Genomic DNA, 20,957 nt, shown 5'->3' on the forward strand with positions numbered 1-20,957 from the left:
GCGGCACATGAAAGAAAAAAAACGAACAAAGTAAAAAACAAAACAGATAAGATGGCATAATGATCGTATTTGACGCCAGTCGTTCATCGCTACGTTTTTGTCTTCGCTCTCTCTCTTCCTCTCTCTTTCTTTTGTCTCTGGCTCTCTTTTCTTAGTCTCTTTCGCTATTGCAGTGTTTCTCAACCTTCTTTTAGGCGAAGCACCCTTTCAATTCATGACAAATTTCAAGGCACCCCAAACCAACAAGCCGTAACATGGCATCGCATCCGATACCACACAAGCTTAGAAAAGTAACACATTTGGAGATGTCACACAGCCTATGTTCTAAATGTATTTAATTGTGCGTAAATGGCAGATGAAAGATTCCACTGGCTAGGCATCAATTTATTAATATAAACAAATATATATTATATGACATAATTTATTTATCAGCCACGTTTCTGCGGCACTCCTGAGGGGGCCCTGCGGCACCCCGGTTGAGAAACACTGCTCTATTGCTTAGTCTCTTTTCCTAGTCTCTCTCTCTCTCTCTCTCTCTCTCTCTCTCTCTCTCTCTCTCTCTCTCCCTCCCTCTCTCGCTATTCTCTCTCTTCATAACTTGGCCTATTTAGATCTGTGTCGATACGGCGATAGTTGTGTGTGTGAGGCTGCTTCATAATTTAAAAAATGCTTCTGGACTTTTCAATTACTACATGATGCAGTTTGACAATGTCACAATTTCCTTCTGTCAACTACGTTAAGCTGTTTTCATGGCCAAATTGAATTCGGCAGACTTTTAATAGCTTATTGACTTTTAAGAGTTTGCTTTTTCTTCCCTCCCCTCTTCTATTTTCACGCAGGTGTTGGCTATGCATCTCTGACAGGCTTCTCAAAGTAACCTGTCACCTCTCCTCTCTCACTCACCCTCTCTCAAACATTCTCTCTTTCACTTTTGCCCGACCACCCAGCGACCAGCGATGGGAGACCAGTCAGCCTTCCAGCCGGCCGAAAGTCATCACCCTCTGCAGGCCTTCATGTCCCGAGCCCTGGGTCATCACAACCAGCACCACCACCAGCACCACCGCCCCACCACCAAACCCTCCAGGGGAGACCCACCCTACAACCACTGCTTAGCTCTGGGCCACCTGGGAGAAGGAAGCCCGTTTGAGGAGGGTGGAGGAGGAGTGGACGGGGGTGGTGGTGGGGTGGACGGCGAGGCCAGCAGTGAGTGCTTCTCCGTGGGAGGAGGGCTGGAGGCGCAGGGTGAGAGTCCCCTTGGATGGGGAGTCAGCCAGTCAGCTTCCTTGTCCTCATCCTCATCATCATCCTCCTCCTCATCCTCTACGGAAGCTGCTTGCATAGGGCCACCCGTATCCATCACCCCCACGAGGCCCCATAGGAACAACATGGGGGACTACAGGGAGGACTGGGCCTCAATCTGTCCAGACGGGGTGGAGGGGTACATGGATGGAGGAGGTGGTGGTGAGCTGGGGGATGTAGGGTCTGCTCTCCATCATCACCACCATCATCATCAACAGAAGCTGGACTCCTTCTCCGAGGCCTTCTTCAGGCGTAACGTGGCGCCCTGGCAGCACGCCGACACCAATGGCTTCTTCGGTATGAAAGGAGCCGGCGTGGTGGCCTCGGACATCGCCGCTGTTGTTTCCGATGCAACTCTGTCCTCGTCGCTATCCACCTGCACCACCTCCTCCTTCTCCCCGCTCCCCCACGTCCTCAGCCCTCCCCCGACTCCCCTTCCAGCCTACTCCACCACCTCCGTCACCCCCACCACCTCCATCTCTCCACCCAGACGGGTCTACCACCACTACCACCAGCACCACCACCCGGCCACCCCTCAACCGTCCATCCCCAACACCACCACCACCACCAGCACCACCAGCCCCACCTCCCAACACCACCAGGTGGATGTCGGCTGTGGTCCACTGCAGTTCTTCCCAGCACTGCAGTCGTTTTACCCAGCTAGCAGCAGCGGTGGAGGTGGTGGTGGTGGTGGTGGACAGTCAGCCCCCCACAAGTTCCCTCTGGCCCCTTGGCTGCATCTGCAGTCCACCCAGCAGCAGCAACAGCAGTCAGTGGTAGTGGGGGCAGATGTGCCAGTCAGGACCAGAGGAGACAGGGACAGCGTGGGCGACGTGAGCCCTCCACTACTACACCTGGCCAGAGACTCCATGCTCTACGCTGCGGAGGACGAAGAGTTCCAGCCCAAGCAGTCGGACTCGGCCCAGCACAGCGACTATGCAGGTACTTCAAATTCAAGCTTAAGTCACTTTTTAACCTTTTATGCTCTTTACTTGGAAACCTGCTGCTACTACCACCACTACTACTACTGAGTATTGTATGCCAAACACAATTTCGTTGACTTTCATTGAGGTCAAGACAGCTTTATTGTCAGTTCATTCATATGAAGGAGTAGGTTAAAGCCCGCACATCCAAAAAATAAGGTCTGACCTGCGGACAACCAAATGACAAGATAAAACTGACAAAAGTCCGCTTTAATCAGGATTTTTCTGCTCCCACTGACAAGATAAAAGTGACAAAAGGGCATTTCAAACAAAGTGGCAGCAGAAAAATCTTGGTTGAAGCTGGCTTTTTTCAGTTTTATCCAGTTTCTCCATATGCACAGGTCAGGAAATTGAAATAACGTTTCTCTCTCTATCCCATGCCAGGACACTTAGGCATACACATAGGACCGTCATTAACAGACCGACATTAAGGTTCAGGACTAGTAACAGCATATGAGTAGTGAATAATAATTAAGTGATGAAGTAATAAGTAACAGTTAAAAGAGGTTCATTTATTGTCATGGTAAAAAAGGCAACAACATGTGTGTGTGGTGGAGCACAACACTGAGAGAGCAGATTCCCATTTCAAGTGCAACAAGGATAAAAGGGGCACCAGTGCTATGGAATGCTGTGTGATGCGTTTCATTACACAGTGTATTCTGCCCATTAGTGAGTTGGATCAACGCCATGAGATTTAAATTCTCTCTCTGAGTAATGCAAATTGTACTGCATAGTCTTCATATGAATTAGTCTAGGCTACACATTATTGTCTCTTTATTTAGATCCTATTTTTGAGTCTCTCTTTGGTTTGACAATGACACATGAATGTAAAACACATATTTACGCTGCATTTTGTTCTGATAATTCAAGACTTAGAGAGTATCAATGGCGTGAGTGTTAGATTTGACCCTGAGCGCTGTATTAACACTGCAAAATGTACAAAATGTGGCTTTTATATTCATAGGCCTTATTTTCTATTTATTAAATATTGTTTTTTAGTCGCTCTTTGCTAATGGAACATCAGCGTAAACACAAGTCACCAAAGGTTTACTGTGCTGCTTATTTGTGCTACTTTATTTGTACAGTATCATGCTACAGTGATGTAAACACTAAGTGAGTAGGTAAGATGCTTCCTCGCGTTTAAATACTGTATAGATGCAGTGCTTGGAGCTGTCTGGTCTACCTGCAGTACTGGCACGCATTCCCTTAAGAACAAATCACCAAAAGTTGATTTCGTCATCTGCTGTCACAAATACGATATCTTGAATACATACAGCTAAGCTCATGGAAGACAATCTGTACAACGATGACAATGATTGACAATGCAAACACAGTCATGTGAGCAAATCACACAATGGTATTTTATTTGCTACATTATAGGCCTATAGTAGCCCCCCCATATACAGGCCGCCTATTACATTTCTTTATCCTATCAAACAAGCACACATGTCAGCCCTGCTGTGGCCTAACTGTAGAGCACTGGGTTACTACGCCGACGAGCCAGGTTCGATTCCGACCCAGGTCATTTGCTGATCCTTCCCCGTCTCTCTATCTCCACTCATTTCCTGTCTCTCCTCCACTGTCATATATATATATTATAGGGCTGGGACTTATTAATCTTTTAATTGAATTAATCTATAGGCTTTGAAATTAATTCATTGAATTAATCACATTTAAATATCTGACTTGTAAACAGTGAAAAGTATTGACAACAAATAAGCTTAATCTAAAAATATTGTTCATTTTTAAAAGAAGAGAGGACTCTTCTCAATTTCAGCAGACACCAGCAGTTCACCATGAGGTGAAATGCTGCCCTCCACACTGGCCTAATCCAGAACTATGTTGCTATATTATAGTGCGATTAAAAAAAGTTTTTTTTTTAATCGTGTTAATTTTTGTGTGACTAATTAATCGAAATGAATGCATTAATGTCCCAGCCCTTATATATACAGTTTGCATATATAATACACACAGCTAGGTTCATGGAGGACAATCTGTACAATGCATGTAAGGAAATCACACAATGATATTTTATTGTAGGCCTATTATATTTCTTTATCCTATCACATAAGCAAAGTAAACATGTCGCAGATGCAGGCTGTTGGACTGTGCATATTCCTTATTACATTCGAGAAATTAACAACAGTATCCCAGTTTGATTTCTTTTTAATTTGAGGCCACACACAGGCGACTGTATCCACAGCTATCTTTATGGATTATGGTGGGGCTTGCTAAATGGCTAAGTGTTACAAGTCTGACTTTTCTGTGACAGGATTAAATGAGGGTAAACTGCAAGGCAGAGTTGATGAAACTGTGTCAGGTCACAGGTGGATAAGAAACTAGTTTAATGAACTTGTGAATTTAATTGGTGATTCAAGTAAACTCATATTTGTCAGCTCAATCATCACTTTTGTGCTTGAGGTTCAAAGGTCTCCAATTAAAAGTACTGTATCAACAGTTTTCACAGAAAGGTCAAACATACCACTTCGCTAAGCTAACAAGGTGGTGGTTATTTGTGTCGGCACCATGCTTGGTTGGTTCTTGGCTAAATAGTTTGGTAGTTATTTGTGATATTTTTAAAGAATGTCACAATACTGTGACCAGTGTTGCCAGATTGGGTGGGTGCCCGCCCAATTGGGCTACTTTTGACAAGCGTCTGCGGGTAAAAACGGGAAAAATTGGCCATTTGGCGTTTTTTTCAGCCGTTTTGGGCCCATAGAAGTCAATGTAATTTGTTGAATTTGGGCGGAATTTAGCGCATTTTGGCGGTTTTTGAGAGCATTTTGGGCGGGATTTGGTCAGACACATCTGGCAACACTGACTGTGACATACCCTTTACAGTACATACATACTATTTATTATTTGCTAAATTAATACTTGGATAACCATTTAGTGTGTTTATGTGGTTATCCAAAAATGACAACTATTCAAGTTGAGGTGTGCACAATTGTTGCTGTCCTTACAGCCTTTAGGTTTTTGTGCAGAATTATCTACACTCACTCTGAGTGAGTTGGGATTCCCCTGGGACAACTTCTAAATGGTGAAAGTTGAAGTGTTCTTGACAGCGCAGACACGGAACCCAATACTGCTCCCAGTGAACAACATGACGGTCTTCTCAACTGGTGTGGCATTCAATCTAAAATGGTTGTAACTTTGGGCAGATGTGGACAGTGCTTAGGGAAGTGGTCTTTAGATCAGAGGGTTGCTGGTTTGAATCCCTCCCTCCCTTCACCTCCATCCATGGCTGAAGTGCCCTTTAGCAAGACACCTAACCTCACATTACTCCAGGACTGTAACCAATATCTTGTAAATGACTGCAAATCGCTTTGAATAAAAGCATCAGACATAAAAGTGTCCTGGAATGTAAACTTAGGCCTGCGGTCTGTGGATTCATACCACTCTCCCCTTTCATGCACCAGTTGTGAAAACTACCTTGCAGTAGGCTACACTGGGTGGGGTTCAGGATCCTGCTCAAAAACTCTTCAACCTAGCCAGGATGAGGTGGAATTTGAAAATAAAACTCCAATTGACAGAGAGGCTTAGCAAAGTTGAATTGACCAACCTCAAGTTGCTATTGAAGAAGTCACTGTGATAATACCTTTAATACAAGTACATTACATTTCTACATTAAAGCACATTATACATGTATATTCTGAGGACATTGCTTCATGTGAAAGAGGCATTTTTTTCTGCAGCGCAACCTACTGTATACCACTGCGCTATTTGAAGAATGTTCACATCACTCACGTGATTGAAAAGCAAGATGCAATGATCTTGAATACTGCCAACATGTTGACTGTGAACATTTACAGTTAGATGGCACAGTGGAGATATGCATGTGGATAAAGTGGGTCAGGGCAGGGGGTTCGTCTCTAACTTATCTCTAGCATCTGGGACAGTGGTCTAAAGCATGGTGGTAGATACAGTGCCTAGAGCATCACCGTTGAGTGCAAATCTCATGATGAGTGTACAATAGTTTTCCATTTTCCACTTGCTTTACTAAAAAGTAATAGTTTCTGATGTAAGGCATATTTAGCATTAGACATATTTTGTTGGAATTGTTGGAATTGTTGTAATACATGACTTGGCTCTAATACATGACTGTCTGTAATAATGTCACCAACTACCATTTACCGTTGATTGCTTGTTGCTGCCATAACCCAGTAAGACACGACCCCTGTTATAAAATAGCTGTTACCGGAATGGCAATGACCAAGTCGTTAATGTATAAGAAAGGTCCTCTGCCCTGTCATACTGGTGTAGTCCTATGGTAGTAACGTTTTTTTTTCAGCGTTATCACAGTTGTTACAGCGTTCCACTGGTGGAACGTCTTGTGTTAAGGGGCCACACAAGTTTGCACATTCAGTTAGAACTTACATCACCTCCGAGTCAACTGAGCAACAGTGTATCACTTACGCAACATTTTCTTTAATTTGGGCTATTGTAGATGTGGGTTTTCTGCAGTACTGCTATATAATAAACATAATGTGCAGCCGTCAGTTAGTGTGGTGGGGGTATATACGCTACGGTACACAGTGTTTTTTTCTCAGCGTTCAGCAGTGTTATTTCAACACTATAGAGTGATGGGTATGACTTTCAATGTGTTAAATTTACACTGCACAAATTGCTATGTAGATGTATTGTTAAAGGCACCCAAGACCCACGGAAAGTACAAGTGAAGAAACTAGGTCAGTGGACAGGACCGATGCGATGCGGGCTATCTGTACATCTCAGACCACCGCTGTGAAGGCAGGCAGAGAGCTCAAGACCTTCAGCTGGCTGCTTCTCGAAAAGTTATTTTGTCTTGCTTGCTTTATTACTGTGCAGAGTGGGCTATATGGTGTGATATGTTTGACTTGTAGGCCTACGCTTAGCTTTAGGTTCTCTTTTCAAGTTGTTCTTACAAGAGTGCGCTGCATTAATGTTTCAGTGCAGTGTACTCCAATGGCAAAAATAGTTAGATAGTAAATAAAGCAGGATTAAAAAAAACATAGGGCTTTTTTGCCATTACTCTTGACAGGACAGTGGAGTAGAGACAGGAAATAAGTGGGGAGAAAGAGAGAGGGAAGAATCAGCAAATGACCCAGGCCGGAATCGAAGCTGGGTCGCCAGCGTAGTAACCCAGTGCCTTAGGCCACGGCAGGGCCAAATCAAGACATTTTAACATTGAATTATTTGAAGCAGTATGTCACCCCCACTTTCATCTCAATACATTTAGTAAACATACATAGGCCATTTGTAATTAGGCAGTTGACACGATTCACCATTATGAAGATGTCTTTTGTTTGCATTATGTGTTTACATATATGGGCTTGCAATGCATGCCCATGGGGACCCAGGTTTGAGTCTAGCCTGTGTCATGGGGAACTTCTGGCTGTCTTACTAGGCTATAGAGGCGACAGGTATATATACACCAGGGCATTGTTGTCACATGTTTTTAATCATGAAACATTTGTGGATGATCATCTCATCTGGACCAGATTACATTTTGACAAAAAACTTTCAGAAAATAACTTTCAAAAGGGCATTTTTGTCTAGCAGGACAAAGGGAGGCAGATGTTTTAGCACTACCTCATCCCTATCCCCTGCTATAGGCCAGTCTGTGGGATGCCGCCCCCAACTCCCCTCTTTGTTATCGATCATCCTGCAACCGCACTCATGCGGGGGGTCTGTTATACCACAGTGACGGGGTGGAAACAACAGTGACTGAAATCAGTGAGGCTGATACGTGATGCAATAAATTCCTGTGGAAGACGTTGAATAAGTGTGAAGACTTTCACAGCATTAAGGTGTGAAAGATTTTTCTTCAGTAGTCCCCCCCTCCTCCCCTTAACGGACCCTTTCTCACCAAGCTGGAGTGGGTGTGTTTTTGACAAATGACATACTGATGAGGTTTTTTTCCGTAAAAAAATGACTTTTGCCTGGGCGATGAACTCTGCATTACCTTTGAGCTGTGTCCAACAGCGATAATTTATTCTTAAAATTATGGTCAGACTTAGCTCCAGTTGTGACTGTTGATAATGTCTGCCAAAGATTCCAAGATTCCAGCACACTGCTGGTGAAGTTAAAAATCCTTTAATTAAATGGGCTGACGCGTTTTTAAGGCTCTGAAGAAGACAGTAGTCGCAACGCATCAGCCCGTTTAATTAAAGGCTTTTTAACTTCACCAGCAGTGTGCCTTGGAATCTTTGGCAGACCTTATCAACAGTCACAACTGGAGCTAAGTCTGACCATAATTTTAAGAAACGTAATTTCCTTGAGCCAAAGAGCACCTGCTAAAGACAAAAAAGTGAAGCAGCACTCCTCCATGATCAACATTCTCTAGTGAACAGTTGATTGAAAGTGAAAGCTTAAAGTGAAAGCCCATTGGGAAACTCCAACTCCCATTGTCATTGTGACACAGCACTCCACAGCACACAAGTGAACACTGCACACAACGAAATTGCATTTATGCCTCACCCGTGCAAGGGGGCAGCCCTCAGTGGCGCCCCATGGGGAGCAGTGCGGTGGGACGGTACCATGCTCAGGGTACCTCAGTCATGGAGGAAGATGGGGGAGAGCACTGGTTGATTACTCCCCCCACCAACCTGGCGGGTCGGGAGTCGAACCGGCAACCTCTGGGATGCAAGTCTGACGCCCTAACCGCTCACCCATGACTGCCCAGTTTTAGCATATGAGCGATAATTTATTTTTCTGAATATGCAGATGATATTGTGGTCTACTCCTAAAGAAGTATTATTTTGAAGTAGCTACTACAGTAGATGCAGTGCGGTGTACTGTATACAGTCCACTGTAGGCCAAGGCGCTGCACATTCACATATTCCCTCCCCCCCTTTAGGATAGAAACACCAAATATGAAATGACAGGTTTGGACTGTGTATGTGGACGACACAGTAATGTGTATTTTTCTACATACCGGTACTGTGCGATTGTTACATGTACGCCTAATGTTGCTGCTGTACATTTACCGTATACCCTTCGTTTGCCTCTTTGGGGTAGAAACTCTGAAAATGTGAAATGATTGATGTGGGGTTGAGATTTCGCGGCAGGCTTATGCCTGGTTACGGGTGGTCTTTTTACAGCAGCTTCCGCTTCAGTGAGAAAAAAAACTATCCTCTGTGACCTTGCTCACGTGAAACCCCCATTTTGTCTGAGTGACACTCTTTCATGCACTGTAGTGTGTGTGTGTGTGTGTGTGTGTGTGTGCGCGCGTGCATGCGTGTGTGTGTGCGCGCGCGCGCGCGTGTGTGTGTGTGTGTGTGTGTGTGTGTGTTTGTGTGTGTGTGTGTGTGTGTGTGTGTGTGTGTGTGTGTGTGTGTGTGTGTGTGAGAGAGAGAGAGAGAGAGAGAGAGAGAGAGAGAGAGAGAGAGAGAGAGAGAGAGAGAGAGAGAGAGAGAGAGAGAGCGAGGGTGGGATGGGTGTGGGATTGGATGGGGATCTTGGGTGGGGTTCTCTTGGCTGACTGTCCCCAACCAAAGCTGTCATTGGCCATTTGTGCGAGTGAAGCCAGCCCGCCAAGAACACAGCATGTTGTTCATGGGCAGAGCAGTAATAGGTTTACTTGGTTACATGCAACATTGTACTGAGACATTGCACTCATCTTCAGCCAACAAGAGCTCGTGTGATGCCACCACATTGTTGTGGAGAATTATAGAGAGAATTGTAGCGAGTTAAAAAAAATGTTTTTTTAATGTAGCACAAGCACAGCAATGACCAACCTAGATTCACATGCTTTAACTCAGCTCCATATCACAAACCAGCTGACTGCACCTAAGAGTGATTCTACAAATCGACTGCGCTTTTAAGTCCATGGATTTTATTTGTCAATTCCACTAACTATTAACTGCATCCAATGATGTTTTGGACATTAGAAAACATTTATCTTTCATATAACACAGAAAGTGTAGACATGGCATTATTTCCCTCAGCAAGAATGAATATTTAATACTGGTTTTGGGCGTTTTCATGCCGTCCCGTTTTCCAAATGTCAGATTCAGTCTTCATATTAGCATGTAAAGAAACATGTTTTGCCCAAGACGATTGCAAATGTTGATTCACAGTAATCATCACAATATGACAAAACTGTCAGAAAGACCACTGTCCTTTCCACTAAACATGAAATTGACCATTTTGTGTGTGCCCACGAAAACGGTGTTAACCGTGTCACGGTCTGAAACCCCCTCCATCAATCAGTAATGGTTTGGTCTTAGGCCATACAAATAACATCACGTGATGTCATAACCTCTTTGGCAGGATATGGGAAGACTTTTTGGTAAGTTTTGAGCTCCATCCTTCCATAATTTAATCCATTCTTTTTCATGTTCTCATAGCGGGAAAATTGCCTGTCAACTGTGTTATCAACATATTCATAAGAATCTGAATTAGAAATCACATGTAGAAAAACACAGATAAAGCATACAAATACATGAATTGATTAAGGTGTTGTGGTGGAACTTCTGAGGTCCTCAGTTAGCACAACACCATAAAAATGGCTGAAATGTCAACCGTGTTACCGTCAATGGTGTTACAATTAGCTATGATAGTCAGGGTTGCCAGATGAGGCTGATGATTTCCAGCCTAGAAGCACAAAATCCCGCTCAATTCTATTGATTTCTATGGCAAAAAGTGGGCGGGTTTTTCTGATAAATGCCATTTTTACCCGCACACGGCCATCCTAAGCAGCCCAATTGGGCGGGAACCAGCCCAATCTGGCAACACTGATGACAGTGGAGGAGGAATATGTTTTTGCCAATTTATCTCCATATTGACAGACAAACAAACAAAATGATTTGTGTTCTAGGGAGATGGGTTCGTCTGCTCTGTTTTTTTTCTCCTAAAAAAGTGCAGACTTGTTCCCCTGCACTGTTGACCGTAACACAGTTGAGTAACACGGTTGACTGTTTTGAAAGTGTTTTTGAGCTATTGATCCCTTATGTGTTGAAAAAAATCATATGAACAGACACTAGGGATTATCTCTGGAGAAGGAAGTCTTGTGTAAGGAGGGCGACTAAATTCAAATCAGACGTTACAGGGATTTATAATGAAAAATGTGTCAGTCTGTATCACAGTGAATCATAAAATCCTACTTATGAAGCTCAACAATCACATTTTCTATATCAGTTGCACAGATTAATGACAACATTATTGCTAAGGGACATAAGCACTTTCAAACGTATGTTGTTTCAACTCTGTAGTATTTGTATATATGTTTGAAATGACATAGTATTTGTCCATAACACTGTTGACAAAATAATCAAGCAAATGTTCGCTTTCATTAGAGTATTTATCAAATGATTTAAGATTAAGCTTGGCAATTTGTTTGTTTGGAAACTTAAATATATACACTATGTAAACATCTAGGTCATTTAGTTGAAAAAAATACTGATAATTGACATTTTGCTTTTGCCAAAAGCGTAGGGGAATTGTAGAATCATTCCTAAGCCTAGAAGAGTATTTCAGTAATCACCGGAACTGCTTGCTGCACTTGCACTTTATTTTGTGATTGACAGGAGCAAATATGCTAATGAATTTGAGCATCTGAGGCCATTTTGCTCACCTTACTCTGATTGTCCTGAATTGGGGCAGCCCTGGTAGATTGGGTAAGGTAGATCAGGGAGTTGTAGGTTCAAATCCCACCCATTCCTCTCCCTACACCACCCATGGCTGAAGTGCCCTTCAGCAAGGCACCTAATCCCTCATTGCTCCAGGGACTGCAACCGATACCCTGTAATCAGTTGCTTTGGATAAAAGCGTCAGCCCAGAGTAATGTAATGTAATATAATGTAATGTAACTAGTTCCCTTTGTGTATACTTCCCTAAAAAACGAACCCTACTTTGCATCTGCACTTGTTGTTCTGTATATTTCCTGTGCACTTTGTCTCTGGTAGTGATGTTGGCTATAATTATGTCCTCGATTGTAAGTCGCTTTGGTTATGAAGCGTCTGCCAAATGCAATGTAATGTAATGTAATGTAATGTAATATAATGTAATGTGTACCAATGTTGGTGTCCTGTGCCCCACCAGACTGCAGTCTCCAGACCCCCATCAGCTCTCCCCTATCCCAGTGCCCACAGCCCTGCCCCAGGCCTCTACTCCAGACAGAGCCAGCATTCCTGGGCAACCACATCACCTGGCCAACGGTTAGTGCTTAGTTCTGTCTGTCTGTCAGTGGGGCTGTCTGCCTGTCTTTCCGTCGGTGTGGCTGTCTCTCTCTCTGTTTATCTATCTCTGCCTGTTTGTCTGTCTGTCTGTCTGTCACTGTGGCTGTCTGTCTATCTGCCTGTCTGTCTGACTGCATATTTACTGTAGTATATTAGTAGAGAACACGTTTAGTATACACTACTTTTGCTGTATGTAGGTTGTTCCATTTTTTTGGTCATGATTGATCTCGTGGAAATGCACCACATATGCCAGTGTGTATGCTGATGTTGAGGCTATTGGCAAGAGTTCACACATACGTGTAGATGAAAGGACGTCTGTCTGAACAGTAATTTCTTATAATGAAATGCAAAAGTCAAAAAAGTAATTTTAAGTCAGGTCATTTTGCAACAAAACTGTTCATATGGTCCTATGTGATTTTTCTTCTGCAGGTAGTTCCATCGTCCCTGCCCCCCTCCTCCTCTTCCTCCTCCTTTCCCATCTGCTTGACCTCTCTGCCCTCTCCTCTGCGGCACAGCAGCCACAGGCCAGGAGAGGAGGGACGAGTCTGCAGGGGTGCCGCACAGATGGCCACCAACCAGCACATGAACACTGCACATGCCCAGGTACTGTATACTGTATAATGCACTTTTTTTCCTTTATAGTTATTTTCATGTCTTTTTTATTTTTATTAGATAGGACAAATAAATTGAAATAGAGAGATGATCAGGATACTGATCTCCACTCTTTACTATGTCCCTTGGTCTCTTTCCAAGAATGCCAGCCCTTAGACCTATGCTTGAAGTTAATTTCAATTTCAATTTATTAGGGACCATGTACAATTGAAACATACTGTAAAGTGTAAATGTTGCCATTTCATGAATTGTACCAGCGTTAGCCTCAGGCTAATTTTCATCTGCAAGTCCATCTGAGATGTCCATCCGGCTGACATCTGACTTTTGTGTGTGTGTGTGAGAGAGAGAGACTATTGTCAATGTCTTTTGTCAATGTTTTAGTTTAACTGTACATTGGAGACTGATCAAACGCAATTACAAACTTCTCTGCTTACATTGATTTTTGACAATAAAGTACACTTGACGCTTGCCACTTGTGTTGACACTGAGTGTCCCTTGTTCCTTTCTCAAGAACGCCTGCCCTCGGGTCTATACAGGGAGGCCTTTCCAGAGCCTGCTCCAGGCCCACAGGGAGCTGTGCAAGTTCGACTGGGACGGGGAGACGGAGGCAGTGGGCAGGCAGAGCAGGGGTACTACACCCAGCCAGCGCCGCTACACCCCTCAGCCCATGCTGAACCCCCGTCGGCAGGGGACGGGTCTCTTCAGCAAGCTGACGTCGTCGCCACAGACACTGGTGAACAGGACCCTGAGCACAGAAGATGGGGACAGAGTCTTACCTCACAGGTAAGAGACCAGTGATCATTTTGGGAGGCAAGTGCTCCAGGGGGAGCAGCGGGCATGTGGAACTTCCTGCTGCATTTCTAGGCTACAGAGGCTATTTATTATTATTATATCGGGGCATTGTTGTCGCATGCTTTTGATCAAGAATCATTTGTAGATTATCATGTCAACAGGGACCACAAAACACTGAGTCTGTGACAAAAAACCCCAACCTTGAAAAAAGGCATGTTTTGTCCAGAAGGGCAAAGGGGCTGGTGCTGTAGCACCACCGCATCCCTATCTGTGCACGCCTATGTAAGAGACATAGGAACGTATATTTTCTTGAAATGTCAATTAGGGAGTGTATTTGGTCTCGTATGTTTACTTTTGTCATTCTCCAGTAAGATACAGTAGGTTTTGATGGGTTCAGGTTAATATTTAAAGCCTATCATCATCAATCATGTTTTCTCATATTATATGTTGGCCTATAAATGATACGGTCTGAGTGTGTGTGTGTGTGTGTGTGTGTGTGTGTGTGTGTGTGTGTGTGTGTGTGTGTGTGTGTGTGTGTGTGTGTGTGTGTGTCTGTATGTCTAGATAGGCTACATTAGATAGTTAACATGCCTCTCCCTTTGTGTCTGCACAGTACAGTAAGTACACTTGGCGAATATCTACCATTGACTTTGGCAGCAGAGTGCAGTTCCATACCTCGGGCCTGTGATCTATGATTATTTGATGCATTAGTCAGCGAGGATAAATACAAGGGCAGAGTGCAGACAGCCTCCATTAGCGGCCTCTAATAAGAAAATGTGTGTGGAGCAAATTGACACTGAAAATTATACGCTCATTGAAGACATTATTTTGCACTCGTAGGTAAGGGGATAATTTGCCATACTGCGTTCGATACCTATTTTAGAAGTGAAAGGTTGACTGATATATCTAATTTTGCTGTTGCAAACTGAATTCTTTGTTTGCGACACAAAAAATAGTAAATAAAGAACCATATTTAATGCTTAAAAGTATCATTTTGTTAATCAAAATGCCATGCCGTCTTATAGGATGCATAGTTTCTTGCAAGGTTATGTAAGATGGTGGTGGAAGACAACTGATGAGGTGTCAATTGCCAAAGATTGCCCTATAATGTCACAGTCTAACTTTAAGACTAAACCTATTTTAGTTTTGTCTTGGTCAACTTGTTGAGGTGGTTGAGGAGTTGAGGTGACTGGGGTTACGTAAGGTGGTATGGGATCTGTTGAGGTGACTTTCTTAACTGCAGTGCAAAATACTCAGGTGGAGATTATTGTATCTACCAATGTCACTGATAATGAACAGTGAATACTACCATGGCAATCTACTGTCAGTTAGGAGTCCATCCAACAACTCTAATTCTGTCTCTCTCTCTCTCTCTCTCTCTCTCTCTCTCTCTCTCTCTCTCTCTCTCTCTCTCTCTCTCTCTCTCTCTCTCTCTCTCTCTCTCTCTCTCTCTCTCTCTCTCTCTTCCTCAGGGTCATTAACATTGGCCCAGAGTTCCAGGCAGAGCTGCCCAGTTTGTTGACATGGGACGCTCAAGTGGACGACGAAGAGGATGATGATGATGACGCTGATGGGGACGAGCTTCTGGTCGCTGATCAACCTCTCCCGGAACAGTTGCTATGGAGACCGTGCGAGGAACTGGAAAACGACACCACACTCCAAGAGCAAGGCACGCCTGGGTTATATTATCACGGAAGATGATGGGGGCGTGTTGGGGGACAAAGGGGTCTGTTGTCCCGGGCACAGACAGTGGTGGGGGCCCAGAATTGTGTCTTCAATACATTGTATGCATTTGGGCGGGGCTTTTCCATGATTTTCCCCCAGGCCCGTCCAAAGCTGTCAGGGGCCCTGTGTATTATTATAACATGTCAAGCCAATCCATCCAACCAGCCCAGTCCAGCCCAGCCGCACTGCACATTGTCATCACATGACACATGTATCAGTGGCCCTTTTATGCAGATTAAAAGGGCTTTATATAACCCTGAATGTTAATCCTCTTTTTTCATGCGTGTGTGTGTGTGTCTGTGGGTTTCTTTCTTTCAGTGGGGAGGGTGCTGGAGCTGTGCAGTTCCGGCGCAGTGCCAGGAGGGGGCACTAACGTGGAGCTGGCCCTGCATTGTCTGCACTACTGTCAGGGTGACATTATGGTCAGTTCCATTTATCAGTCTGGGCTGTTTGCGCAATGTATACTAGCGTTAGTTACACAGGCACACAAGCAGAGACACGCACGCACGCATGCACGCACGCATGCACGCACGCACGCACACACGCATGCACGCACGCACGCATGCACGGACAGAGAGACAGACACACACACACATACACACTCACTCTCTCTCTCTCTCTCTCTCTCTCTCGCTCTCTCTCTCTCTCTCTCTCTCTCTCTCTCTCTCTCTCTCTCTCTCTCTCTCTCTCTCTCACACACACACACACACACACACACACACACACACACACACACACACACGCACACACACACACAGCCACACACACCCAAATGGCACAACCCATCCAGCTAATAGGCCTTGCTAATGGAATTACATTATCTTGGAAGAATACTAGTGTGGACAAATACATCAACTAGTTTGGCTGCTGCCCTATAGGGGTTATAAATGCTTTACCCCATGAATCCCATCTTAGCTCTCACATAACCCCCCCAAATATACACACACTTTATAAATACTACCCATTTTGTCTTAATGAGAGAGATTAAGTTTGTAAGTAAGATTAATTGGGCTAATTTGCCTGTCATTGGCTGAAGGTTTCTTTCGCTCCTCTGGGTTTTCTTTAGGCGGCTGTGGAAATGCTTCTCTTCTCCCACACGTTTCCAGCAGGTGACTACCATTACTCAGGTAGGTAACTCTAGCTTTCTAAACAACAATTCCATTAGTCCATAATTACCTCTGGGGACCATAGCTTCTTCTTTGTTTGTTCCTGTAGATTTTGGTGCATGATGCTTTAGTTGTGTACACACCTATTCACTTACGTGAGCTGCACCTCTCTGTGTAACAACACTAATTGGCAAAGTGGTTTTGGAAACAATAAGGCAGGTGGCCGAGGGGTTAGGGAGCTAGCCGTTCATTCTCAGGGTTGTATGTTCGAGTCCCACCTGGCTGTTTACACCTCCATCCATGGCTGAAGTGACCCCTTGAGCAAGGCTCTGAACCCCACATTGTGCCGGGGACAGTAACTAATACCCTGAAAAATAGCAACTCTCAGCTGCTGAGTATAGTGTTATTTAATATAGCGTAACAAGCAATGAATAAATGAATGTTTTTTTTTTTTAATCAAATTCAAATTCAAGTATTCTGGGATACAACATATTTGAGAAGTAAGAAATTGTAGTAAGAAATTGCAATACCATGTGCAGTATTCTGCTTATACAGTATGTTCCATTTATTAAATCAACTGATTCCTTCAACTGATGAGATGGAGAAGCAAGGCATCAGGCAGCTTTGGCCCACCGAAGAATACAATGAAATGAGGACTCAATTAGGGGGCCCACTCTCCCTGAAACTGACCCCTTTGTTGCCCCCTGTTGGCCCCCTTACAGTCTCTACTGTCTCTACGGTCTCTATTTATGGCTTAGTAAATGCAGCTAGGTTGTCCATCATTATATAACACCAAGTACAGTAGCTCTTGGACCTTTGTTACATCCAGGTCATGGGTGTACAAGTCCCCTTGTAGAAAAAAACTTCCGGAGAGAACAGTGCCATTACCGAGGTTTTACAATAATTTCGGATAACAGGTCTACTTGACCGAAGACCCACCCTTGTTCGTGCTGGTTGCACTAGCCTACTTAGGTCATCTCTGACCTCCAACCAGCATTATCAGTCAGAGCTGACTGGGACAAAATAATAGGGGCGGGTATTCTCAGCCAATACTAGCACACCATGCATTGAGAAAGACAATGAAGCCTGCGATTTTTAGCCATCTAATATGAGTTATTTTCACTGCAACCACCAAAATACATTATATATTTTTCACTATTTAGGAGAGTCCAGCTATAGAGCCATGAGAACTGATGGCATCGAGGGCAGGGCCAGCCCAAACGTTGTCAACAGTCGAGCGGGCAAATGCCCTGTGTGCCCCATGGCCAGTCCAGCCATGTTGTCAGTTGATTAGAATGGCCCCAGATAAGAGATCTCTCAAGTATGAAGTCTATAAACATGTGTCCCATCTCGTTCCAAACATGCATTTGTTCTCCTTTAAGGCTGGCCTAGGGAGACAGGGGCCCCAGAATTCGGTCCCCATTATACTGTACTCTATGTATTAGGGGGCCCTTCCAGATGACTTTGTCCTGGGCCCAGAAAAAGCTCTCAGCAGCCCTGCCTATATGAGTCACCTTTGACCTCCCATGTCAAAGGACCTGAGAGTCTTCCCAACAGCTCCTATCTTACCTGGACGGTGGTGATAGGTGAAAAATGCAGGTTGATTTTGTAACGCAGTGCTAATTTTAATCATTTGCGGTTACTCTGGACTTTCAGACACTCTGGGCTATTTCAGACTCTAGGTCAAAACCAGGTCAATGAGATCAGCACAATGATCATGAGATATAATTTTGCATTGCTACTACAAAAACTTGTCCCGCTGGGAGTACAGCATAGGCGTACATTATGGAAACAACTTGCTACTCTTCACACCACATTTAAAATAAGATTTTAAAAGACTCTTGGAGACCAATTAACTGCCTGCTGAAAACATTCTTCTGCAGACTCTTACTGGTTAAAAAAGACTTTTCACATTTCCTCAAAAAAGAGAAATATTCTGCTGACAACTTCACACACTTTTGCAATAATTGGCTTCCCGCCCCATAATACCCTCATCAGACATTAGTGTGAACCAAAATGTCTCAGCGATGTCACTCCTATCTTCTTTTTTTCTGATTTAACACTTTTTGTTATGCTATATTTAACTGGTCGAACGCTAAATGTGGCAAATATTCTCAGCTTAGCGAAACGACAAAAACAGGCAAAAGAAGCAAAACATAATCCCCCCCGAGGACAATAAAAGTACTACGTGGCTACGTTAGTTGGCTTATTCATATTCATGCCACATCTTTCATGATGAAAAGCCGCAATTCCTGTTTAATGCTAATGCATGTAATGCATTTAATGCGGGCACTTGGTAAAAAAAGTTGTCATTTTTTCCTCTTTTTTATTTTTTACTAAGCGCTGTCATTTGCTAACACTTGTGATGACTTTTCTTCACTTTCCCTCCCTATTTATCCCCACTTCTTAGGAAGCGATGTCGTTTTTTTATATTACTAAGCGCTGTCTTTTGCTAACACTTGTGATGACTTTTCTTTCACTACTCCCGCCCCCCCTACTTATCCCAGGGAGCGACGCCTGGCATTTGAACGAGAAGAGATTGTTCTTCAAAGCATACGCGATGTATGGCAAAGAGTTCTCTCTCATCTCCAAAATGGTAATTGTCCTCCCCGTCCTGCCCGTCTTCTCTTGATATGCCGTGCCGTGCCATCGTGTATCTCCGAGAGCTTCCACACTTTGCTGATGTGAAGGTTTTTTTTGTTTTAAGCTGTTCTCTCGCTCTGCTCCTTTTTCTTTTACCATCGTGTCTCTCTGTCTGACTGTGAGTGTGTGTGTAAGTGAATGTGTGTGTGTGTGCCCATGCTCCTTTCTCTCTCTCTCTCCCTCCCACCCACCCTTTTGCTCTCTTACTGAACGGTGTGTGTGTGTGTGTGTGTGTGTGTGTGTGTGTGTGTGTGTGTGTGTGTGTGTGTGTGTGTGTGTGTGTGTGTGTCTGTCTGTGTGTTGGGGCACTATCCCTCCCTCTCTTTCTGTCTGTGTGTCACTCACTCACTGACTCACTGACTCACTCACTCACTCACTCACTCACTCACTCACTCTTCTACTGTGTGTGTGTTTGTGTGTGTGTTTGTGTGTGTGTGCGTGCGTGCGTGTGTCTATGCGTGTGTGTGTGGATGCGTGCGTATGCACATGTGAGTGCGTGTGTGCGTGCGTGTGTGTGTGTTTCCCATGTCAGGTGAAGACCAAGCAGGTGTCCCAGTGTGTGGAGTTCTACTACCTGTCCAAGAGGCTGCCTGACAAGCAGAGGAAGCAGAGGGAGAGGGAGCGGCAGCAGGAGATGGAGATGGAGCAGGAGGCCAACGCTGCAGCCAACAGAGTGAGGACAGGACACACACACATATGCATGCACACACGCACACACACACACACATATGCATGCACACCCGCACGCAGGCACGCAGGCACGCACACACACGCATGCACGCAGGCACGCCCGCACGCGCACACACACGCACGCAGGCACGCACACACACGCACGGACACACGCACACACACATGCAGGCACGCCCGCACGCACACACACACACACGCATGCACACCCGCACGCAGGCATGCACGGACGTACGCATGCACTCACGCATGCACACACATACGCAAGCACACACTCAAGCACACACGCATGCACACACATACGCAAGCACACACTCAAGCACACACGCATGCACACACACACAGACACATACACATATACATACACAGCAGTGCTTGACACTAACTTTTTCGCTTACCAGCCATTTTGGCTAGTGGTTTTCCTGACTCACTAGCCATTGGGCCTTTTCACTAGCCATAATTTTCTTAGCCATCATAGCAGCTTTAATTAATTATATAATAGGATGTAGGCCCTAATAATGTAATGTAGGCTAATATAATATATTATAGGCCTAATATAATATAATATAATATAATATAATATAATATAATATAATATAATATAATATAATATAATATAATACAATATGCTATAGGGCAATTAGAATTGTTAGGCCTATTAACTGGTCCATGCATGCATGCTATGCAAAGAACAGATTTACTGATCTGAGGAATGGCATAGCCTATAGTATATTTAGGCTACCATGCAGAAACACCAAGCACAGTGTTGTGGAAGGGCACAAATGTAAGCTACACGAGAGCAAAATATTTTCGTCTTTAATCTGGAGGGACTTCTTCATATCATATAGGCCTATCTGTGGAGGTCGCCGTCCAAATTCATGCGCAAAGTAGATAGCCTAAAGTCATTGCCAAGTTGGCCGGTCCTCGGACATGGATGTGGAATAACACCT

At 44.2% G+C, this 20,957-nt stretch overlaps 1 protein-coding gene across 1 annotated transcript in view; it reads left to right on the top strand.

Moving 5' to 3' along the window:
- The window catches only part of si:dkey-19b23.10 (uncharacterized), a 40,921-nt gene that overhangs the window by 158 nt on the left and 19,806 nt on the right, over positions 1-20,957 (top strand). The window contains exons 2-10 of the mRNA XM_063187659.1: positions 948-2,241; positions 12,306-12,421; positions 12,872-13,045; positions 13,566-13,837; positions 15,319-15,515; positions 15,890-15,993; positions 16,638-16,698; positions 19,185-19,273; positions 19,853-19,993. Of these exons, the coding sequence (XP_063043729.1) occupies positions 948-2,241; positions 12,306-12,421; positions 12,872-13,045; positions 13,566-13,837; positions 15,319-15,515; positions 15,890-15,993; positions 16,638-16,698; positions 19,185-19,273; positions 19,853-19,993 (2,448 nt within the window). The remainder of the gene's footprint in view (positions 1-947; positions 2,242-12,305; positions 12,422-12,871; positions 13,046-13,565; positions 13,838-15,318; positions 15,516-15,889; positions 15,994-16,637; positions 16,699-19,184; positions 19,274-19,852; positions 19,994-20,957) is intronic.

This window comes from Engraulis encrasicolus, chromosome 21 (assembly GCF_034702125.1).
Source record: "Engraulis encrasicolus isolate BLACKSEA-1 chromosome 21, IST_EnEncr_1.0, whole genome shotgun sequence".
Taxonomy (NCBI): Eukaryota; Metazoa; Chordata; class Actinopteri; order Clupeiformes; family Engraulidae; genus Engraulis; species Engraulis encrasicolus.